Source organism: Bison bison, unplaced genomic scaffold (assembly GCF_000754665.1).
Source record: "Bison bison bison isolate TAMUID 2011002044 unplaced genomic scaffold, Bison_UMD1.0 scf7180017864384, whole genome shotgun sequence".
Lineage (NCBI taxonomy): Eukaryota > Metazoa > Chordata > Mammalia > Artiodactyla > Bovidae > Bison > Bison bison.
Genome location: NW_011494956.1, coordinates 14,771,106 through 14,796,947, shown reverse-complemented (window position 1 = coordinate 14,796,947; position 25,842 = coordinate 14,771,106). Strand labels below are relative to the sequence as shown.

Here is a 25,842-nt window from a genome sequence, read left to right as displayed (position 1 = left end):
TCTCCAAAGAAGACATACAGATGGCTAACAAACACATGAAAAGATGCTCAACATCACTCATTATCAGAGAAATGCAAATCAAAACCACTATGAGGTACCATTTCACACCAGTCAGAATGGCTGCGATCCAAAAGTCTACAAATAATAAATGCTGGAGAGGGTGTGGAGAAAAGGGAACCCTCTTACACTGTGGGTGGGAACGCAAACTAGTACAGCCACTATGGAGAACAGTGTGGAGATTCCTTAAAAAACTGGAAATAGAACTGCCTTATGATCCAGCAATCCCACTGCTGGGCATACACACTGAGGAAACCAGAAGGGAAAGAGACACGTGTACCCCAACTGTTCATCGCAGCACTGTTTATAATAGCCAGGACATGGAAGCAACCTAGATGTCCATCAGCAGATGAATGGATAAGAAAGCCATGGTACACATACACAATGGAGTATTACTCAGCCATTAAAGAGAATACATTTGAATCAGTTCTAATGAGGTGGATGAAACTGGAGCCTATTATACAGAGTGAAGTAAGCCAGAAGGAAAAACACCAATACAGTATACTAACGCATATATATGGAATTTAGAAAGATGGTAACAATAACCCTGTGTATGAGACAGCAAAAGAGACACTGATGTATAGAACAGTCTTATGGACTCTGTGGCAGAGGGAGAGCGTGGGAAGATTTGGGAGAATGGCATTGAAACATGTAAAATATCATGTATGAAACGAGATTCCAGTCCAGGTTTGATGCACGATACTGGATGCTTGGGGCTAGTGCACTGGGACAACCCAGAGGGATGGTATGGGGAGGGAGGAGGGTTCAGGATGGGGAACACATGTATACCTGTGGCGGATTCATTTTGATATTTGGCAAAACTAATACAATTATGTAAAGTTTAAAAATAAAATTAAAGCAAAAAATAAATAAATAAATAAAATTAAATTAAATTAAATTTAAAAAAAAAACACAAAAAACTACCAAATCAAGGCAGCAGACAGAATGCCAAAAATAACACACACAAAAAAAACCTAACATAAAGAGACCTATGGGATAATATAAAGTGGGTTAATCTATGCATAATAGGAATTCCAGAAGAGGAAAAAGGAGGACAGAGGATTAAAAATGTATTTGATGAAATTATGGCAGAAAATTTTCCAAACTTAAAGAAGGAAACAGATATCCAGATACAGAAAGCACAGAAGGTCCCAAACAAGATGAACACAATCAGATCTACACAAACACCTATTATAACAAAAAAAAAAAGGCACAAGTTAAAAGGAGAGGATTCTAAAGGAATCCTTAGAATCCTTAGATTCTAAAGGAATCTAAAGGAAGAGAAAAAAGTTTTTTTTTAACAAGCAATTCCCATAAGGCAGTCAGCTGATTTCTCTGCAGAAATACTGCAGGCCAGAAGGGAGTGATGAAATATATTCAAAGTCTTAAAAGAGAAAAATCTGCAACCTAGAATATTCTAGCCAGCAAGATTATCATTTAGAATAGGAGGAGAAATAAAGAATTTTTCAGAGAAACAGAAATTAAAACAACATAGCAATATTAAACTTATCCTAAAATAAATATTGAAAGGTCATTGCTAAATAGAAGAAATAGGAAGGAGGAAATCACAACTGAAAAGTAAAGCACTTAAATTAGCCAGAATACAGATGAAAAGGAAAAAACAAAAACAAAAACCCTATTTGTGAAAGCAATGATGAACACAAGGAACAGCAAAGGGATAAATATGAAGATATAAAAAGGGACATCAAAATCATAAAACATACGGAAGGAGAGTAAGAAGATGCAGATTCTTTTTCTTTTCTTTTTTTTAAGAAATGTATTTGAGCCATATGAGTATCAGTCTAAATCAAGTGGATTAGGAAGGGGTTAACAGACTTGAAAAAACAGGGCAATGACAAATTAAAAATATACAAGAAATCCAAAGACTTTAAAGCAAAGGCTGAAAGATAAAGGGCATTAATAATGATAAAAGGATCAATACAATAAGAGGATTTTTACCCACTTCAATATATATGCACCTAATATACGAGCACCCCAATACTAACAGAACATAAAGGGAGAAATCAATATGAATATATTAACAGCAGGAGACTCTAACATCCTACTCACACCAATAGACAGATCTTCCATACAGAGAATCAATAAGGCAACATAAGTCCTTAATGATACAACAGAACAGCTTTGCTTAATTGGTATTTTTAGGATACTACATCCAAAAACGGAGAAGGCAATGGCACCCTACTCCAGTACTCTTGCCTGGAAAATCCCGTGGACGGAGGAGCCTGGTGGGCTGCCATCTATGGGGTCCCACAGAGTCGGACACGACTGAAGCGACTTAGCAGCAGCAGCAGCACATCCAAAAAAGAAAACAAACAAAAAAACAAAACCCCAAATAAACATTCTTTTCAAGTGCACATGGAACATTCTCTAGGACTGACCACATCCTGGGGCACAAAACTAATCTTAACAAATAGTACAGAAACTGTTTCAAGTATCTTCTCTGACCACAATGGCATGGAACCAGAAATCAACCACAGGAAAGAAATGAGAAAAAAATGATGACCTGGAGACTAAATAACATGCTACTGAAAAATGGGTCAATGAGGAAATCATAATAAAAGAATTTTAAAAATACCTTGAGACAAATGACAATAAAAACACAATCATAAAAAATCTGGATGCAGCAAAAGCAGTTCTCAGAGGAATGTTCAGAGTGATACAGGCCTTGATCAAAAACCAAAACATTTCAAGTAAACACCCTAAACTATCACCTAAAAGAATTAGAAAAAGGAGAACAAAAACAATAACAAAAAATTAAAGTCAAAGGAGTGAAATAATAAAGATCAGGGTGGAAAGAAAATAAAGATTAAAAAACAACAACAACAACAACAAATCCAAGAGCTGGTCTTTGAAAGGGCAAAGGAAATAGACAAACCTCTGGCCAGGCTCACCAAGAAGAACAGAGATGGCACCCAAATAAACAAAATAAGAAGTGAAAAAGGAGAAATTTCAATTGATAGTGCAGGGGGGAAAAAAGGTGAGAGAATACTGCAATTATACAGCAACAAATTGACAACTTAGAAGAAATGGACAACTGTGTAGAAACATATAGACAACCAAAAGTGAATCAAGAAGAAATAAATAATTTGAAAAGACTGATCACTAAAAGTAAAATACAACCTGTAATTAAAAAACGTCCTAAAAAAAAATTCAGTCCAGGACCGGGTGGTTTCACAGACAACTTCTACAAACACACATATAAGAACGTATACTGATTCTTGTTAAACTCTTAGAAAAGACTCAAGAGGAGGGAACACTCTCAGAGACAATCTCTGAAGCCCCATCACACTGATACCAAAATCAGACTAAGACATTATCAAAAAAGAAAATGACATGTCAGTATTTTTGATGAATGTAGATGCAAAAATTCTCAATAAAATACTAGCAAACCGAATCTAGTAACACATAAAAAAGACAATATAACATGACTATGTGAGATTATATCCCAGATTTACAAGGATAGTTCAAAATATATGAATAAACGAATGTAATAACATCACATTAACAAAAGAAAAGTAAAAACCACATGATCATCTCAATAGATGCAGAAAAAGAATTTGACAAAATTTAACATCCATTCATGATAAAAATTCTTACCAAAGTCAGAAACGAGAGAACAAAGCTCAACATACTAAAAGCCATTTATGAGAAATCCACAGCCACTATAATACTCAACGAGGTAAAATGGAAAGCCTTCGCAGTAAAGGCTGGAATAAGACAAGGATACCCACTGTCACCACTTCTATTTAATACAGTTTCGGAAGTTCTAGCCACATCAATCAAACAAGGAAAAGAAATAAAAGGTATCCAAACTGGAAGGTAAATTTTTTACTATGTGTAGATGACAAGATACTATACACAGAAAATTCCAAGGACTCTACATGAAAACTAATAGATATAAAAAGTGAATTCAGGATAGTAGAATACAAGATTAACATTCAGAAATCGGTTACATTCATTTACACAAACAATGAAATATCAGAAGGGGAATGTAAAAAAAAAAATACTATTTTAAAGAATTACATCAAAAATAAAATACCTAGGTATAAACCTAACCAAGGAGGTGAAAGACATATGCTAAAACTACAAAACATTAATAAATAGAATAAAAAAATTCAAAAAATGGAAAAATAACCCATGCTTTTAAATTTGAATAATTAACACTGTTAAAGAGGCAATACTAGCCAAAGTAATCCACAGAGTTAATGCTATCCCTATCAAAATACTCATGACATTTTCCACAGAACTATAACAAATTTATATTAAACCATAAAAGACCCAGAATTACCAGAGCGTTCTGGAAGGAAAAAAAAAAGAAAAAAGCAAGCAGGAGGCATAACTCTCCCAGACTTCAGACAATACTACAAAGCTATAGTAACCCAAACAGCGCGGTACTGGCACAAAAACAGGCATGTGAATCAAAGGAATAGAGGGCCCAGAAATAAACCTACACAACCACGGTCAATTAATATTTTACAAATGAGACCAGAATATACAATGGGAAAAAGAAAGTCTCTGCAGCTAGTGGTGCTAGGAAAGCTAGAGACCTGCATGTATCAATACATCAATGGAGTTAGAACACATCCTTACACAATGCACAAACATAAACTTGAAATAGCTTAAAGACTAAACATAAGAAGAGACACCATAAAACTCCTAGAAAAAAGCATAAGCAAAACACTCTGTGACATAAATTGTACCAATGTTTTCTTAGATCAGTCTCCCAAGACAATAGAAATAAACCAATGAGACATAATCAAATTTATATACCTCTGTACAGCAAAGGAAACCATTAAAAAAAAACAAAACTGAAAAAACCTATGGAATGGGAGAAAGCATCTGCAAATGATGTGACAGACAAGGGCTTAATCTCCAAAATATACAAACAACTCAATACAATTTAACAACAAAAACCCAGATAACCCAATCAAAATGTAGGTAGACAACCTTAATAGACCTTTCTCTAAACAAGACATACAAAAGGCCACTAAGTCCATGAAAAGATGCTCAATGTAACTAAATTATTAGAGAAATGCAAATGAAAACTACAATGAGGTACCACCTCACACCGGTCAGAATGGTCATCATTAAAAAGTCTACAAGTAATAAATGCTAGAGAGGATGTGGCAAAAAGGGAACTTTCCTACACCGACGGTGGGAAGGAAAGTTTGTACAGCCACTATGGAAAACAGAATAAAGGTTTCTCAGAAAACTATAAAAGCAGAATTATTATATGATCCAGTAGTCCCACTGCTGGGAATATACCTGAACAAAACTGTAAGTCAAAAAGATATGTGTACCCCTATATTCAATGCATCACTGTTCACAATAGCCAAAATATAGAAACGACGTAAATGTCCATTGACAGATGAATGGATTAAGAAGATATGGTAATTATAAACAATAAAATATTACTCAGCCATAAAAAAAAATGAAATAATGCCACTTGCAGCAACATGGATGCATCATAGTAAGTGAAGTTAGGTCAGAAAGAGCAAGACAAATATCATGAGAACTCATATGTGGAATCTAAAATATGCTACAAGTGAACCTATGAAATAGAAACAGAATCACTGACATATAGAACAGACTTGTGGTTGCCATGGGGAAGGGGGAGAGAGAGAGAGATGGACTGGGAGGCTGAGGTTGGTAGATGAAAACTATTACATTCAGAATGGATAAAAAACAAGGTCCTAATATACAGCACAGGAAACTATACCAAATATCCAGTGATAAATCATATTGGAAAGGAATATAAAAAAAGGAATATATGTATCTGTATAACTGAGTCACTTTGCTGTATTACAGAGATTGGATAATATAAACTAAATATTTTTCAATTAAAAAAATTTTTAAACTTTTCAACCTATTAAAAAAAATAAATTGCCCTGAGCTCTTTAAAAATAAACTAAAAATGACCTACAGGTTAATAATGGTAACATACAGAAAATAAGTCTTAATTGTGGACACAATGGAGAAAAGAGAGGGTAGGATGAAGGGAGAAAGTAGCATTGACATATATACATTCAGTTCAGTTGCTCAGTTGTGTCCGACCCTTTGAGACCCCACGGACAGCAGCACCTCAGGCCTCCCTGTCCATCACCAAGTCCTGAAGCTTGCTCAAACTATATCCATTGAGTTGGTGATGCCATCCAACCATGTCACCCTCTGTTATCCCCTTCTCCTCCTAACCTTCAGTCTTGCCCAGCATCAGGGTCTTCTCCAATGAGTCAGTTCTTTGCATCAGGTGGCCCAAGTATTGGAGCTTCAACTTCAGCTTCAGTCCTTCCAATGAATATTCAGGACCAATTTCCTTTAGGATGGACTGGTTTGATCTCCTTGCAGTCTAAGGGACTCTCAAGAGTCTTCTCCAACACCACAATTCAAAAGCATCAATTCTTTGGCACTCAACTTTCTTTATGGTTCAACTCTCACACCCATACATGACTACTGGAAAAACCATAGCTTTGACTAGATGGACCTTTGTCAGCAAAGTAATGTCTCTGCTTAATATGCTGTCTAGGTTGGTCATAGCTTTTCTTTCAAAGAGCAAGCGTCTTTTAATTTCCTGGCTGAAGTCGATATTTCCAGTGATTTTGGAGCCCAAGAATAGTCTCTTACTGTTTCCATTGTTTTCCCCTCTACTTGCCATGAGGTGATGGGATTGGATGCCACGATCTTAGCTTTTTGAATGTTGAGTTTTAAACCAGCTTTTTCACTCTCCTCTTTCACTTTCATCAACAGGCTCTTCAGTTGCTTCTTGCTTTCTGCCATAAGGGTGGTGTCATCTGCGTATCTGAGGTTATTGATATTTTTCCTGGCAATCTTGATTCCAGTTTGTGCTTCATCTAGCCTGGCATTTTGCATGATGTACTCTGCTTATAAGTTAAATAAGCAGGGTGACATTAGACAGCCTTGATATACTCCCTTCCCAATTTGGAACCAGTCTGTCATTCCATGTCCGGTTCTAACTGTTGCTTCTTGACCTGCATACAGAGTTCATGAGGCAGGTAAGGTGGCCTGGTATTCCCATCTCTTTAAGAATTTTCCACAGTTTGTTGTGATTCATACAGTCAAAGGCTTTGGTGCAGTCAATAAAGTGGATGTTCCAGATCTTTTTCTGGAACTCTCTTGCTTTTTCAATGATCCAGTGGATGTTGGCAATTTGATCTCTGGTTCCTCTGCCTTTTCTAAATCCAGCTTGAATATCTGGAAGTTCTTGGTTCAGGTACTGTTGAAGCTTCGCTTGGAGAATTTTGAGCATTATTTTGCTAGCATGTGAGATAAGTGCAGTTGTGTAGTACTTTGAACATTCTTTGGCACTGCCTTTGTTTGGGACTGGAAAGAAAACTGACCTTTTCCAGTTCTGTGGCCACTACTCAGTCTTCCAGATTTGCTGGCATATTGAGTGCAGCACTTTCACAGCATCATCTTTTAGGATTTGAAATAGCTCAACTGGAATTCCAACACCTCCTCTAGCTTTACTTCTTAGTGATACTTCCTAAGGCCCATTTGACTTCACATTCCAGGATGTTTGGCTCTTAGTTAAGTGATCACACCATTGTGGTTATCTGGGTCATAAAGATCTTTTTGCCACCTCTTCCTAATAGAGTCTGCTTCTGTTAGGTCCATACTGTTTCTGTCCTTTATTGAGCCCAGTTTTGCATGAAGTGTTCCCTTGGTATTTCTAATTTTCTTCAAGATACCTCTAGTCTTTCCCATTCTACCATTTTCCTCTATTTCTTTGCATTGATCACTGAGGAAGAGTTTCTTATCTCTCCATGCTATTCTTTGGAAATCTGCATTTAAATGTGTATATATTTCCCCTTCTCCTTTGCCTTTCGCTTCTCTTCTTTTCTCAGTTATTTGTAAGACCTCCTCAGACAACCTTTCTGCCCTTTTGCATTTCTTTCTCTTGGGGATGGTCTTGATCACTGCCTCTTGTAAAATGTCATGAACCTCCATCCATAGTTCTTCTGGCACTCTATCAGGTCTAAACTCTTGAATCTGTTTGTCTTTTCCATTGTATAAGGATTTGATTTAGGTCATACCTGAATGGTCTAGTGGTTTTCCCTACTTTCTTCAAATTAATTTTGCAATAAGGACCTCATGATCTGAGCCACAGTCAGCTCCTGGTCTTGTTTTTGCTGACTGTATAGAGCTTCTCCATCTTCGGCTGCAAAAATATAATCAATCTGATTTCAATGTTGACCATCTGGTGATGTCTATGTGTAGAATCATCTCTTGTGTTGTTGGAAGAGGGTGTTTGCTATGACCAGTGTGTTCTCTGGGCAAAATTCTGTAAGCCTTTGCCCTGCTTCATTTTGTACTTCAAGGCCAAACTTCAGGTATCTCGTGCCTTTCTACTTTTGCATTCCAGTCCCCTATGATGAAAAGGAATCTTCTTTTGGTGTTAGTTTTAGAAGGTCTTGAAGGTCTTCGTAGAAACCATTCACCTTCAGCTTCTTCAGCATTACTGGTTCAGTAACAGACTTGGAATACTGTGATACTGAATGGTCTACCATGGAAACCAACACAAATCAGTCTGTCATTTTTGAGACTGTACCCAAGTACCGCAATTTGGACTCTTTTGTTGACTATGAGCGTTACTCCAATTCTTCTAAAGGATTCCTGCCTAAAGTTGTAGAGATAATGGTCATCTGAATTAAATACGCCCATTCCAGGCCATTTTGGTTCACTGATTCCTAAAATGTCAATATTCACTTTTGCCATCGCCTGTTTGACTACTTCCAATTTATGCTGATTCATGGACCTAACATTCCAGGTTCCTATGCAACACTGTTCTTAACAGCATTGGACTTTACTTCCATCACTAGTCACATCCAGAACTGGGCATTGTTTTCACTTTGACTCCGTCTCTTCATTCTTTCTGGAGTTATTTCTCCACTCTTCTCCAGTAGCATATTGGGCACCTACTGACCTGGGAAGTTCATCTTTCAGGATTCTATCTTTTTGCCTTTTCATACTATTTGTGGGGTTCTGAAGGCAAGAATACTGAAGTGGTTTGCCATTCCCTTCTTCAGTCAACCATGTTTTGTCGTAACTCTCTGCCATGAGTCATCCATCTTGGATGACCCTACATACCATGGCTCATAGTTTCATTGAGTTAGACAAGTCTGTGGTCCATGTGATTAGGTTGCTAGTTTCCTGTTATTGTGGATTTCATTCTGTCTGCCCTCTGGTGAATGAGGATGAGAGGCTTATGGAAGCTTCCTGATGTGAGAGCCTATACTATCATGTAAAAACTGCTAACTAGTGGAAAGCTGCTATATAACACAAGGAGCCCAGCCTGGCTTTCTCTGATGACCTAAAGGGGTTGGATGTGAGCAGAGGAGGAGGCTCAAGAGGGAGGGAAAATGTATAAAATAATTTCTGATTCATATTGTTGTATGCAGAAACCAACACAATATTGTAAAGCCATTATCCTCCAATTAACAAATTTTAAAAAATAGCATAAAAAAGAAAGTCAAAGAATATTACCAAAATTATCCTAAAAGTCTAAAAATAAAATTGCACTTAAAAAGATAAAATACTGGGCTTCCCTTGTGGCCCAGTGGTAAGGAATTCACCTGCCAATGTAGGAGATAAGGGTTCAAATCCCTGATCTAGGAAGATCCCGCATGCCATGGAACAACTAAGCCCCTGTGCCACAACTCCTGAGCCTGTGCTCTAGAGATCAGAAAGTGCAACTACTGAAGCCCACATTCCCTAGAGCCTGTGCTCTGCAAAAAGAGAAGCCACACCATTGAAAAGCCTACGTACCATAACCAGAATGTAGCTCAAGCTTGCCACAACTAGAGAAAAGCTGGGACAGCAATGAAGATGAAGCACAGCCAAAAATAAATAGACAGAAATTTAAAATGTTTGAATTGATGCTTTTGAACTGTGGTGTTGGAGAAGACTCTTGAGAGTCCCTTGGACTGCAAGGAGATCCAACCAGTCCATTCTGAAGGAGATCAGCCCTGGGATTTCTTTGGAAGGAATGATGCTAAAGCGGAAACTCCAGTACTTTGGCCACCTCATGCGAAGAGCTGTCTCATTGGAAAAGACTCTGATGCTGGGAGGGATTGGGGGCAAGAGGAGAAGGGGATGACAGAGGATGAGATGGCTGGATGGCATCACTGACTCGATGGACGTGAGTCTGAGTGAACTCCGGGAGTTGGTGATGGACAGGGAGGCCTGGCATGCTGCAATTCATGGGGTCGCAAAGAGTCGAACACGACTGAGAGACTGATCTGATCTGATCTGAATACCTATGATACTCATAACAATTCAAATAATGGAATATAGCAACTTTTAAAACAGACTGCTGTGAGATTTAGTTTTATTCTGTGACAATCTGGCAGTTCAAGTTATAGGAATCTAGGTTATTCAATATAAAAATTCCAGTGATTTCTCATTCCTATCCTTTGTTATTTTAATGATTACATATCCAGTATTCAATACTGTGGGACTCCTTTTACGTCAGAGGCTTTTCTAAGAGAGTGGAAGTACAGAAATAGTTTAAAATCAAATATTCTAAAATCCAACAAATCTATTCACCTGTTATAAAAGTTCTACTATGGATATGACCCTTGAGAATCAAAAAAAGAAAGTTATTTAGTTTCTATATATCAAGAGAAACAAGGGATCTCTTTTGATTATTAACTAGAAAAAGACTGTAATCATAATTGTAATTAGCTTCTTAAAATACTATATCCTCTTAAATTTAGATGTACCAGGCTGTCAATGGTGGTTTAAGATAACATTACAACTAAGTAAGACAAGAGTTTTGAGACATGTGCTGATGTTTCAAGTTTCATCATGGCCACAAGTAAACAGTATTCAGCTATATCATCTCAAATTTCATTATTATTTCACTTTTTGGGAAAAAACCCAACAAATGCCATCTTAATTTCAAGCTTTTTACCATTAATATTTGCACAAAGCATATGTTCTATCAAAGCTGAGAACAGAGTAACTTACCCTGTCATGAAGAGTCCAGCCAACATATTTTAGGTAACTGTCATTCAAAAAGGCATCACTATACATTTTCATCCATACTCCAATTTCTTCAATACAAATGGCTCTAATTTCAGCAATAGCATCACTAGAGGAGGAAAAAACAAAAGAAAAAACAAAGAAAGAAAAACCTCTGACTAACATTCAAAGGTAGAATGGACTTTGTACTCATTTTCAGCAAGCAACAAAAACAGTATTATCCAAATACTGGGCTTTCCAGGTGGTGCTAGTGTTAAAGAACCCGCCTGCCAATGAAGGAGACATAAGAGATGGGGGTTTGATCCCTGGGTTGGGAGGATCCACTGAAGAAAGAAATGGCAACCACTTTAGTATTCTTGCCTGGAGAATTCCATGGGCAGAGAAGCCTGGTGGGGTAAAATCCACAGAGTCACAAAGAGTTGGACATGACTGAAGCAACTTAGCACAATCCAAATACTGTTATTTATACATGCACTCTCGAATGTCTCCAACATGAATATTTTCTATTTTTTATACGACTTCTATAAAAACTACCAATAACAAACTGAAAAAAAAATGCTTCTGGAAATCATCTTATTTTGACTCAAGTGCTGTATTTTCAGTAGACTCGGAAATGGCATTTGCAGTTTTCTGAAAACCTCACAATTATGGGATCATTAAACATGTTAAAACTTCTAAGGAACTAGAGTATCAATATCCAAATACAGAATAATGCAGAATTCAAAAACTGTTTCTCTAAATAACTTTGAGTTATAAGCTAGTAGACATCTAAAGAATTAAAACGAAAATAATTTTCATGAACATCAAATTAGTATTTATGAGGCAAAATTTTAGAAGCCTGTATTATTTGAAAATGTATGAGCATGTGTGTTCAGTCACATCTGACTGTGTGATCCTATGGACTGTAACCCACCAGGATCCTCTGTCCATGGAATTTTCCAGGCAAGAATACAGTAGTGGGTTGCTATTTCCTTTAACAGGCTATCTTCCTGACCCAGAAATCAAACCAGTGTCTCCTGAATTGGTAGGCAGATTTTTTTATTACTGTGCCACTCGGGCGGCCCTTGAAAATATAGCTTACAAAATCCAAGACCTTAATTCATGTTTAGTCATAAAAGAACAATCCTGGTGACTACACTATGAAATTGTAGGAGAAAAAAACTGCAAACGGCAAGGTCTCTGGCTCTGTGCCCAGACAACTTGTCACCTAACCATCAGCATCCACCACAACCCTCTTGGGATTACTTCTATTCTAAAATCTGTGCACCACAAACAAACATGGTATTAATTTTTCACCTTATCTTTCAACAGGTTAATAATTCTGGCTAAAAACACTCCCAAATTATACAATATGGTAAATCCTACCTTTCTTTTGTAGATCAATCTTAAAGGTTTCTGAGCTGCCATACATGAATACATAGTTAAAACTTCAGGTAATTTTTAATTCTCCAGTTTACACAAGGCAATCATCTATCAAGGTGCTTTTCTTGGTTTCTTTTTTGAGATGAGTGCTAGTATTCTAATATTTCTCTGCCCTAATAAATTTTAGTTCCTTCTAAGTCCATGTCATTGCTTAAAAATAAAAATATGAAACGCTCTCTCTCAAAAGTATACTGCCAATTACAGAGTTAAGGTCTTCCTACATTTTTGTTGTTGTTGCGGTTGCTAATACCCTTTTCTCTATAGCACGGAGGCGAGTGATACAGACTTTGGAGCAAGATATCTTGAGTGTAAATCCTAACTCTGCTATTTACTAGCTGCAAATTACTTCCCTCCTTCTTAATTTCCTCATCGGTAAAACAATAATGGAATCTAGATCTCATAGTTACTGTGAGAAGGTGTAACTGTGAGAAGGTCTGAGAGTAAAATAAAATATTTAGAAATGTGTTTCGTGCACGTGTGCTCAGTCACTTCAGTTGTGTACAGCTCTTTGCGATCCTACGGATTATAGCCTGCCAGGCTCCTCTGTCCATGGGGATTCTCAAGGCAAAAATACTGCAGCGGCTTGCCATGCCCTCCTGCAGAGGATCTTTCCAACCCAGAGATCGGACCTACGTCTCTTACATCTCATGCATTGGCAGGTGTGTTCTTTACCACTCGCGCCACCTGAGAAGCCCAGAACTGTGTTCTGTACCTACTAAGTTACAGTGAAGTGAAGTCGTTCAGTCACGTCTCTTAGCGACCCCATGGACTGCAGCCTACCAGGCTCCTTCGCCCATGGGATTTTCCAGGCAAGAGTACTAGAGTGGGGTGCCATTGCCTTCTCCGATACCTACTAAAACCTTCCCTAAATGTTCATTATTATAATCTTTTAGTTATCATCAATCTAGACATTTGCATCTAGACAAGACGATATAAAAAGCAGCTTAACATCTGTAAAAGAATGTTCCCTGACCTGTAAAATACTGAATGCAATAGATCAAGGGCATTTTCTAAATATGAAACATTTATTTTTTTTCTGAATATGAAACATTTCAGACATTACAAAGTTATTAAACTTTAACTTCATATTACATATTTTGAAACTTTACATACATTATATCTTGTAGGTATTGTCTGCAACTTGATTTTTTCACAAGTCAGGTTTTACAATTTAGATATACTGATTCATATCGCTTCAACTCCAATATATTAACTTTAACTGATTCAGTGATCTTTTCTACAAATAAATTACAAATTACTTACACATTCTCTCAGTTGCAGACCCCGGCTGTTTCCCAGTTTTTGGTTTTATTAACAATGAATGCCATAAACATTTTCTTACATGTCTCCTTATGCACATGTGTAAGGGTTTCCCTAGGGCAGTATTACCTATCAGCACATTATAAGTGGCAACCAAAAGCGTTCAGCACAGAAAACACTAAAGTCCTTCACATCGGGTGAGGCATGTATTTTTTCTTGAATCATCTGTGTATTTGATGTAGGACATGGTCAATACAGGAATCTGCCTACAATGCAGGAGACACAGGTTTGATTCCTGGGTTCGGAAGATCCCCTGGAGAAGGAAATGGCAACCCACTCCAGTATTCCTGCCTAGAAAATCCCATGGACAGAGGACCCTGGAGGGCTACAGTCCATGGGGTTGCAGGAGTCAGAAACGAGTTATGGACTAAACCATGGTCAATGAAGTCTGTGAGACGGTGCTGTTATACTCAGAAGTAGAATTTACTGGGCGAGAATGAATACACATCGTCACCTTAATTAGATATTAACAAATTTCTCCGTATAGTGCTTTAAATCCCTGCCTGACATCGTGTTCTACTATTTCATATAAATTTCCACCTCTAAGAACTACAAGTTCATATATTTTGCGTTCTACTGGAGTAAGTCAAAAACAAAACAAACAACAACATAGCTCCTCATCCAAAACCAAAACATAAACACAAAATACCCGTTTTAGTTCTCCCAGTCCTACCAAGCAGTCATTCCCAGAGATCTATTACACTTATTCCCTGCTAAATTACTTTTGTAAAGACTAATCCTAAAATAAAAATAAAAACCAAAACAAACCAAAACCAGGCTGAGTTTTTTTTTTTTTTTTAAACGACACAATCTCAGGGAAGCAGGCGAAGGATAAAATGAATAGGTATAGTGACTGAAACTATAGTAACTATGGGACTTCCCTTATGATCCAGTGGTTAAGAATCTGCATTCCATTGCAGGGGACATGCATTGGATCCCTAATCTGGGAGCTGGATCCCACATGCCATGGAGGAAGTAAACCCATGCATCCCAACTACTGAGTCTGTGAGCCTCAACTGGAGAGAAGCCCATGCGCTACAATGAAAGATCCCATGAGCAGCAACTAAGACCTGATGCAGACAAAAATAAATGAATAAATAAATAAATAAATATTACAAACAAACTTTAGTGACTACTAAGTATGGTAATTCATAATATAGCTCAATCATTCTTCTACTCATTACTATTGGTATTATCCTTACTATTGGAATTGAGATTATGGGTGGCTGATTTCCAAGGCTAGAGAATATAAAGGCTTAGTTTTATTTCAATAGGAAAAACTGACAATAGTGTTCAAAATCTTTTTTTTATAACCATATCTATGTCTAACCCTGATCTTTAATATCTTTTTTTAAAAAGGTATTTTTTGTTTGAGTATAGTTGTTTTACAATGTTGTGCTATTTCCTGCTGTATAGCAAACTGCATCAGCTATATGAATACATATTCTAATGCCATTTTGGCTCACTTTATTAGACTCCCCAAAGCTCATGTTTTTGGAACACAGCTCTCCTCTGTATACACTGCCAATATTTTGATTCAGCTTTTCTTCTTGGAATCCCAGTCCCTGTCTACTTCAGATGCTCATCTGACCCTTCCAACTTCAATTTAACTGTGTGTGATAAGATAGCTCATTTTACTACTATTAAAAGTCCCTTAGTATTATTTCAGGTCTAGCTATAGCTATAAATAATGATTTCTGAATCTTAAAACATATTTCTCAAAAATTAAAAAGACTTTAGAGGTAGGCAAGCCTGAAAATCTACTGTCAATAAAGTTTTGTTTTCTGTAAAAAAATAAAATAAAAATAAAAGTCCCTTGGTGATTCTTCTCCAATTTGGGTTTTGGAGTGCTAATATACTTTGTTTGCTGATACCACCCTATTAACCATTCTCTACATGTAATTATATTATGTAATCATAAATTATAGAGTAGAATTTTTTGGTGGTGGTCTTACAATTTCCATAGATTTCGTTACTATTCCCTATTGTGGAGGCACATGCCTTTTTTCTTGAATATGGGTGTCTTTATTGCTTCTTGTTACATGGCGAAAGATAACCAATATTATTAATTTTTATACTGTTCAAGATGAGGGTGAAAGATGACAGTGAAAAAGCTGGCTTAAAACTCAAAAGTCAAAAACTAAGATCATGGTAACTGGTCCTATCAATTCATGGGAACTAGATGGGCAAAAAGTGCAAAGTGACAAATTTTATTTTCATGGGCACCAAAATCACTGCAGACAGTGACTGTAGCCAGGAAATTAAAAGATGTTTGCTCCTCGGAAGAAAAGCTATGACAAAACCTAAGTTCAGTTCAGTTCAGTTCAGTCTCTCAGTCATGTCCGACTCTTTGCGACCCCATGAATTGCAGCATGCCAGGCCTCCCTGTCCATCACCAACTCCCGGAGTTCACTGAGACTCACGTCCATTGAGTTGGCGATGCCACCCAACCATCTCATCCTCTGTCATCCCCTTTTCCTCTTGCCCCCAGTCCCTCCCAGCATCAGAGTCTTTTCCAATGAGTCAACTCTTCACATGAGGTGGCCAAAGTACTGGAGTTTCAGCTTTAGCATCATTCCTTCCAAAGAAATCCCAGGGCTGATCTCCTTCACAATGGACTGGTTGGATCTCCTTGCAGTCCAAGGGACTCTCAAGAGTCTTCTCCAACACCACAGTTCAAAAGCATCAATTCTTCAGTGCTCAGCTTTCTTCACAGTCCAACTCTCACATCCATACATGACCACTGGAAAAACCATAAATAGCATATTAAAAAGAAGAGACACCTCTTTGCCAAAAAAGGTCTGCATAGTTAGAGGTATGGTTTTTCCAGTAGTCATGTATGGATGTGAGAGTTGGACTATAAAAAAGGCTGAGCACCAAAGAAATGATGCTTTCTAACTGTGGGGCTGGAGAAGACTTTTGAGAGTCCCTTCGACTGCAAGGAGATACAATCAGTCCATCCTAAAGGAAATCAACCCTGAATATTCATTGGAAGGACTGATGCTGAAGCTGAAGCTCCAATACTTTGGCCACCTGATGCGAAGAGCTGACACATTGGGAAAGATCCTGATGCTGGGGAAGACTGAGGATAGGAGGACAAGGAGAGGACAGAGGATGAGGTGGTTGGATGGCAACACTGACACAACAGAAATGAGTCTGAGCAAACTCCAGGAGATAAAGAAGGACAGGGAAGCCTGGCGTGCTACAGTCCACAGGGTCTCAAGGAGTTGGAAATGACTTAGTGATAGAGCAACCACAACTGTTAGTTTTATTATTATTAAAAGCCTTTACCAATTAAAGCCATAACAAATTTTCTTCTAGTTTAGTCTGTGAATGAGTTCTTTAGTCCAAATATCTCAACTATACAGACTACATGTCTGTGATCATTCCTAACCATACAATGCCCTCATTCCACTCTGATTATGTACAATGATTATTCTTTTAAGTTTCAGTAAAGTTTCAGTTCTCCCACGATTCATGGCATATCCTCTTATTAACAGAGAATGCTTTCTTGCTTTCCAGGAACTAACGTTCTATTTAAGTATATGAACTAGGAAATGAAAATTTAGTACACTTCTAAATATTCCCTGGTTTGATTACAGTATATCTTTTGATACACAGATATTTTTCTCATATAAGAGTCTTTCAGTCCTTGATTTTCATACTAAATTTATTTTTAATGTCTTAATCTACTTCTGAAGGCCTTACTCCATTTTGAAAGGTAACATTTAACTGCAGGTGTTTGGAAGTTTCCAAGATAAAGATTAAAGTGTGGGAGCAGAAAACTTAGTAAAACAAGAGGAAAGGTATAAAGACAATAATATGAGGAACTAATTTATATTAGTTCTAGTACTGGGGTCTTGAAATGAACAACTAAAAATAAAGTTAGAATATACATTGTTATTGAAATTTAGTCGGTAAGTCATGCCTGACCCTTGATTGTGACCCAATGAACTGCAGTCTGCCAGGCTCCTCTGTGCATGGGATTTCCCAGACAAGAATGCTGGAGTGGGTTGCCATTTCCTTCTCCAAGGGATATTTCTGACCCAGGGGTTAAACCAATGTCTCCTGCTTAGAGGTGGATTCTTCACCATTGAGCCAATTGGGAAGACCAGAATACACTTTACCTGCAAACTCAAAGAAAGAAAAAACTAGAAAAGAATAATTCTGTGGCAATTAATCCTTTGCTGTACCTCTTTTTTTTTTTTTTTTTCACAGTATAAAAGAATAATTATATTCATTTCTATGGAAAACTTCCATACTTTATTGATCCTCACAGTTACTGTACCTTTAATTTAATATCTGGACTTAAGTTTTTGTTTTGAATTCCTTTCCTGGCAGATGAAATTTAAATTGTTTTCTGTTAATTAATTTTAATTACATATTTTGTGAACTACCCTTACAGATGCTTTCCCAGTAAAAAAGAATGCTAAATTGGCAAATAAATTTCAGAGACAAATTCTTAGTTAATATACATGTTTTGACACAGTTCTCTCTCTTATACAAGAAATCTCATGAGGGCACTAGATTAGGAAGTATGATTACGAATGCTGAGAAGGTCTGCTATCTAAATTGTACAACACAGTAAATCTATGTCTCAACCAATTTTGTCACTAATGTTTAGCTAAAAAATTTACATTTTTCAAAATAGCACAACTCTTACTAGGTGAACAAAAGCCTAAGGGAGAAATGAATAGCTGAAGGAGTCACTAAAAAGTCATACTGTATCATTCACTGGACTGTGAATAAGAACTAGAGAATACACAGCTTGCATAAAATGATTAAAATATTCACTTAGAGAGTGTTAAATGTTAATAAAGGGCAGTACAGGGAACACTGAACCATGTAAATGATGGAGAGAAACAGAGGGTCAAAGAAGGCTTCTGAGAGGCAGTAATGTTTGTATAGATCCAAACAACTGAAACTCTCTTGGTGTGCTTACAAAATCCAAATCTTCCACTAAACTATTTCAGTATGACTTAAAGCTGTGGTCCCTAACCTCTGGGATTTAATGCCCGATGAAATGAGGTGGAGATGAAATAGTAATAATACAAACGAAGGGCACAATATATGAATCCTTGCAAAACCATTCCCCTTCACCTCTGGTCCATGAAAAAATTGTCTTCAATGAAACCAGTCCCTGGTACCAAAAAGGTTGGGGACCACTGATTTTAAGTGCATCAGAAACATAATAAGCTTACAGAAATTAAAAATACATTTCCTTTTATTTGTTGTATTATCCATTAGAAAAAATACAGGCAAAATACATGACAATGCTTATATCACTAAAAGTATCCCACAGAACAGGTGACATAGTTATCTGCTATCTTGTATTACCCCTTAACATGTGACTATTAACAGAAGTTTATGTATAAGAATAAAAACTGAATGTCAAGGATACATTAACTTTAAAGGAAAAATATATTTAATTTATATTTACATTGAAACTATGAATTTGACCCACATGTTTAGGTCAAAGATGAAATGTTAGGAAGTAAGGATATTAAAGAAGTAGAATGACAGGTTTACTCATAATAAATCATATCATTGTAGAGTATAAGAACAGTTCTGAAAATGTGATTTGAAATGTTCCATTACTGTATAAAAAAATGAAAGACTCAACAGGTCTTTCTCAACGGGTTTAGCACTGAGCTACCAGAGAAGCCCAAAAACTAATAACATTTAAATTCTTTTACTGACTTTAAAATAACCGTCTTTCTTTTCTGATTGCTTTTAAGACCTTTTCTTGGTCTTTGATGTTTTGTACTTTGACTATGGTATGCATAGATGTGAAATATTTTTCTTAACCTACTTAACACTAATTTTTTTTCATTCTGTTTTTCTAACCAATTTTTGAAATTTCAGTAAATTTTATTACTACTTTCCAATATGTCTCTCTTCTTTTGAAATATTATGTAAAGGACTTACAAAGCCTCTCAAATGATTGCCTTTTTTTCAGAAATGCCATTCTATTACATTCTATGTCTAGACTCTTCAACACTCTATATTTTATTCACTAAATATATATCCATTAATAGAGTTTTTATATCTGGTATTTTAAAATTGTATTTTTAAGTCTACTTGCTTATATTATATGCCATTTAATTGTTGAATAAACTGAGTTATTTGCTATATGAATTTCCCACATTCTGGACTAAAATGATACCATAAGGATTCAGTCAGACAGAATGATCTTCTATTTTCTGTATTTCCTATAACTAGGACTTAAATCTAGCAACATATACATTAGTATTTAGTTTTTGTTTGAAGCTGGGGTGGCAGGCGAGACACAAAGCATCAACTGAAACTGGCATCTCTCCATGGAACTTCTATTTCTATGTATATGCAATAACATCTTTCTTTAACAAATAAAATAGATTAAGAGATACTTCTGGAAAAATCAATAACCGGTATTCATGACATGCTAATCACTTTGGCAAGAAGATCATACTCTTCCATTTTGAGGAACTGAAATTCAGCGTTTCAAAAATGAGCTAGTTTATCAGGCACTCTGTTTATCAGACCTAGTCCCTCGAATCTGTTTGTCACTTCCACTGTATAATTGTAAGGGATTTGATTTAGGTCACCCCTGAATAGTCTAGTGGTTTTCCCCATTTTCTTCAATTTAAGTCTGAATTTGGCAATAAAGGAGTTCATGATCTGAGCGACAGTCAGCTCCGAGTCTTGTTTTTGCTGACTAGAGACTTCTCCATCTTTGGCTACAAAGAATATAATCAACCTGATTTTGGTGTTGACCATCTGATGATGTTCATGTGTAGAGTCTTCTCTTGTGCTGTTGGAAGAGTGTGGTTGCTATCACCAGTGGGTTCTCTTGGCAAAACTCTATTAGCCTTTGCGCTTCATTCTGTATTCCAAGCCAAATTTGCCTGTTACTCCAGGTATCTCTTGACTTCCTACTTTTGCATTCCAGTCCCCTATAATGAAAAGGACATCTTTTCTGGGTGTTAGTTCTAGAAGGTATTGTAAGTCTTCATAGAACTGTTCAACTTCAGCTTGTTCAGCATTACTGGTCAGGGCACAGACTTGGATTACCATGATATGGAATGGTTTGGCTTGGAAACGAACACAGATCATTCTGTCGTTTTTGAGATTGCGTTCAAGCACTGCATTTTGGACTCTTTTGTTGACTACGATGGCTACTCCATTTCTTCTAAGGGATTCTTGCCCACAGTAGTAGATATAATGGTCATCTGAGTTAAATTCACCCATTCCAATATATTTTAGTTTGCTGATTCCTAAAATGTCGACATTCACTCTTTCCATCTCTTGTTTGACCACTTCCAATTTGCTTTGATTCATGGAACTAACATTGCAGGTTCCTATGCAATACTACTCTTTATAGCATCGGACCTTGCATCCATCACCAGTCATTTCCACAACTGGGTGTTGTTTTTGCATTAGCTCCATCTCTTCATTCTTTCTCGAGTTATTTTGCCACTGATCTCCAGTAGCATTTTGGGCACCTACTGACCTGGGGAGTTCATCTTTCAGGGTCTTACCTTTTTTGCCTTTTCATACTGTTCATGGGGTTCTCAAAGCAAGAATACAGAAGTGGTTTGCCATTCCTTTCTCCAGTGGACCACATTTTGTCAGAACTCTCCACTATGACCTATCCATCTTGGGTGGCCCTACACGGCATGGTTTATACTTTCACTGAGTTAGACAAGGCTGTGGTCCATGTGATTATACCTGTTAGTTTTATGTGATTGTCGTTTTCAGTCTGTCTGCCCTCTGATAGAGAAGGATAAGAGGCTTATGGAAGCTTTCTGATGGGAGAGACTGACTGAGGGGGAAACTGGGTCTTGTTCTGATGGGCAGGGCCAAGCTCAGTATAACTTTAATACAATTTTCTATTGATGAGTGGCACTGTGTCCCCGCCCTGCTATTTACCAGGGGCCAAATTATGGTGGAGGTAATGAAAATAACAGCGACCTCCTTCAAAAGATCCCATGCATGTACTGCTACACTCAGTGCCCCCAACTCTGGAGAAGGGTACCACTGACCCACACCTCCACTGGAGATTCCTGGACACTCACAGGAAAGTCTGGGTCACTCTCTTGTGGGGTCACTACTCCTTTCTCCTGGGACCTGGTGCATACAAGGTTCTATTTGTGCCCTCCAAGAACCCATTTCCCAGTCCTGTGTAAGTTTTGGCAGCTCTGTGGTGATGTTAATGGAGACCTCCTCCAAGAGGGCTTATGCCATACGCAAGTCTGCTACACCCAGAGCTCCTGTCCCTGTGGCAGTCCACTGCTGACTGCACCGGCACAGGAGATGCTCAGACACAGTTCTGTCTCAGTCTCTGTGGGGTACCTGGGTCCTGGTGTGCACAAGGTTTATTTGAGCCCTCTGAGTGTCTCTGGAGGGAATGAGGCTTTATTCTGAATGAGAATTCGCCCCTCCTACCATCTTGCTGGGGCTTCTCCTTTGCCCCTGGGGGTGGGGTATCTCCTCACAGCTGCTCCTAGACAAAGTGCATGATGAAGTATGGGTAGAGGCATGTGACACTGTAGAGGAGGCTGGGATCAAGACCTTCCCTAAGAAAAAGAAATCGAAAAAGCAATAGTTCCAGAAGAACATCTATTTTTGCTTTATTGACTATGCCAAAGCCTTTGACTGTGTGGATCACAATAAACTCTGGAAAATTGTGAAAGAGCTGGGAATACCAGACCACCTGACCTGTCTCTTGAGACAGGTCAGAGCGCAACAGTTAGAACTGGACATGGAACAATAGACTGGTCAGAGCGCAACAGTTAGAACTGGACATGGAACAATAGACTGGTTCCAAATCAGGAAAGGAGTATGTCAAAGCTGTATATTGTCACCCTGCTTATTTAAGTCATATGCACAGTACATCATGAGAAATGCTGGGCTGGATGCAGCACAAGGTGGAATCAAGATTGCTGGAAGAAATATCAATAACCTCAGATATGCAGATGATACCACCCTTATGGCAGAAAGTGAAGAAGAATTAAAGAGACTCTTGATGAAAGTGAAAGAGGAGAGTGAAAAAGTTGTTTTAAAGCTCAATAATCAGAAAACTAAGATCATGGCATCCGGTCCCATCACTTCATGGCAAACAGATGGAGAAACTGTGGAAACAGTGGCAGACTTGATTTTTTGGGGGCTCCAAAATCACTGCAGATGGTGATTGCAGACATGAAATTAAAAGATGCTTACTCTTTGGAATAAAAGTTATGGCCAACCCAGATAGCATATGAAAAGGCAGAGACATTACTTTGCCAACAACGGTCTGTCTAGTCAAAGCTATGGCTTTTCCAGTACTCATGTATGGATGTGAAAGTTGGACTATAAAGAAAACTGAGCACCAAAGAATTGATGCTTTTGAACTGTGGTGTTGGAGAAGATTCTTGAGAGTCCCTTGGATTGCAAGGAGATCCAACCAGTCTATCCTAAAGGAAATCAGTCTGGAATATTCATTGGAAGGACTGATGTTGAAGGTGAAACTCTAATACTTTGGCCACCTGATGCGAAGACTGACCCATTTGAAAAGACCCTGATGCTGGGCAAGATTGAAGGTGGGAGGAGAAGGTGCTGACAGAGGATGAGATGGTTGGATGACATCACTGACTTGATGGACTTGAGTTTGAGTAAACTCTGGAAGTTGGTGATGGACAGGGAGGCCTGGCATGCTGCAGTCCATCGGGTTGCAAAGAATCGGACACGACTGAGTGACTGAAATGATAATGAAATTGAAAACTGAGCTATGGCAGACTCAGTAATAGCATGCAAGGTCTGATTAAATTAAAAATCAATAAGCTAACAGTAAGAAATTAAAGAATTGTTGTTTCTATGAGAATAATAGACTGAAGACTTTGGCAACCCTCAAAAAGGGTGAGTCACTAAAAGAAAATAAAGGCTATGTTACTTTGAGCTTGAAGACTAAAGTAAAATCATAAAAAATGAAAACGGATTCTGCACTGAATATTGCATGGCTGAGCCAAGATGGATAGGGTTTATACTTCTACTAGAAAAAAGTAAAAAAAGCTGCATAAAATATATAAAATAATAGCTTTTAGATGTTGGAATGTCAGGCAGAGAACCACAGTAGTATAAGCAGAGGAACCCAGAAAGAGACTGGATATCTCCCTGAGTTGAGGAAAAGGAGCTGGGACTATAGATGGCAGGGTAGCTAAATTACTACAAGGCACGGTACCAAGATGCACATGACAGTGGGCTCCGTAAGTGTGCAGAAAGACCCCAGCAAGTCTTCAGCTGAATACTCAAGAGCATGTGCATGTGAAGAAACCACCCAATGCTGAGGAAAGAATGGCAAGAGCAGACAGGACAATATCTGGAGCAAACATAGGGCCTGGAATACCTTTGTGTTCCAGTGAATTAGAACAGAAAAGCCTTGTAATTCATCAAGAAAAGTACAAAAAATGTTTTACCTTAGTACCTGGGTAAAGTTAACCTTAGACTAAATGCTGCATTGGTCCACTTTACATACCTTGATAAAAAAGTCTTGAAAAGACCAAACACTAATTATGTCCCAGAAAAAAGTGGATGATAATTTTCAGAATGTCTTATCTGGCACTCAACAAAACCCACTGGCTGGCATCTAATAAAAATTATGAGGCCTTCAAAGAAGAAAGAAAATGACTCATGAGAATAAGAAAAATCAATCAAAACAAACAAAACCAGAAATAATGCAATGATGAAACTAGTAAAATAAAGAGTAAAACATAACAACTAAATTCATGTGTTCAAGAAGCTATAGGAAAGCCTGCAGAGAATAAAAGAAACATGAAGAAAATGACCCCAAAGAATAGCATGAAAGAACAGTAAAAACTAGTTACAAATTTTAAAACATCTTAAATACAACCCAGTGCAAAAGATAAATTAACTACAAAGGATACAAGATAAGTATGATAGGAGTTTTAGGTAGAAACAAGGCAAACCACAGAAAGTGGATCAATTCCTTTAAAAGACTGAAAAAAAGTCAACCTAAAATCCATACTAATAGAAAACACCTTTCTAACCCCCTCCAAATAACTCAAAATATAAAAATAATCTTTTGTTTTTCTGGAAATAAATTTTAAGAAGTTGAGAAGCATTTACTTGTAAAAAGGTGATAAAATTTGAGCCAAAAAGAGCAAAAATCTATGGCATCTTAGAAGGGACCTAAACCCTTCAAACATCCTAAGAGTAGGAGCAGAAGGTATAGCTGAGTTGACAGGACTGGGAATGCCCATGAAAATCAAAGATTTAAGCTGAGGGAGGTGACTCAACTGATACAGCATGCTACATATCTACACCCAGGGAAGATTTCAATAAAAATGCTGAACTCTATAAGAAATGAATTTGGAAAGAACAGAGTTCTGCTTAAAGCTACAGTCCAGCAGAGAGAAATTTTTCATATTAAGTCCAACTAAATTATTCAAAAACAAAATCGCCAACAACAGAACAAATTTCAGGGGTAAAATCAGAACCCAAATTTGGTATGATATATTTTGTAAAATAAATAGTTTCTAATAAAAGTTGCATGATGTACTAAGGGAAAGGGAAGTAATAGTTATACCTGGAAATTGAAAAAATCTAAAGAAACTGTCTCTGAGTGGGCCCAGTGGTTAAATACAGCAACAATATTAAGGCAGATATAACAAACAGAATTAGATGAGAACATGGAAGGACACGAGTGGATTATGAAGAATACCAACTAGAAAATAGGACCAACTGAAAAGTACAATAAAAAAACCTAAAAACTCACAATACTTTCAGCAGTACATTTGAATTGACAGAAAAAAAAAAAAAAAACCCAAACCTGAAGATAACAGAAAATATCCAAATAATTGAGATGAAAAACACTGAGAAGGAAAAACAAGAAAGAGAAAGAGTGAGGAAGAAGGGGAGAAGGAATGAGATAGAGAGAGAAAGAGAGAATGTGAGTAAGCTCCAAAACCCTAAAAAACAGCATCATGTGTACCAACATATGTGAAAAAGGAGTCCAAACAAAGAGAAATAAGTAAAAAAATATTA

The 25,842-nt window shown here is 37.3% G+C and overlaps 1 protein-coding gene across 1 annotated transcript in view; it reads right to left on the bottom strand.

The window, feature by feature from the left end:
* Positions 1 to 25,842, bottom strand: part of STAG1 (stromal antigen 1) — a 374,182-nt gene that overhangs the window by 128,100 nt on the left and 220,240 nt on the right. Inside the window, exon 10 of the mRNA XM_010858254.1 lies at positions 11,065 to 11,188. Coding sequence (XP_010856556.1) covers positions 11,065 to 11,188 — 124 coding nt within the window. The remainder of the gene's footprint in view (positions 1 to 11,064; positions 11,189 to 25,842) is intronic.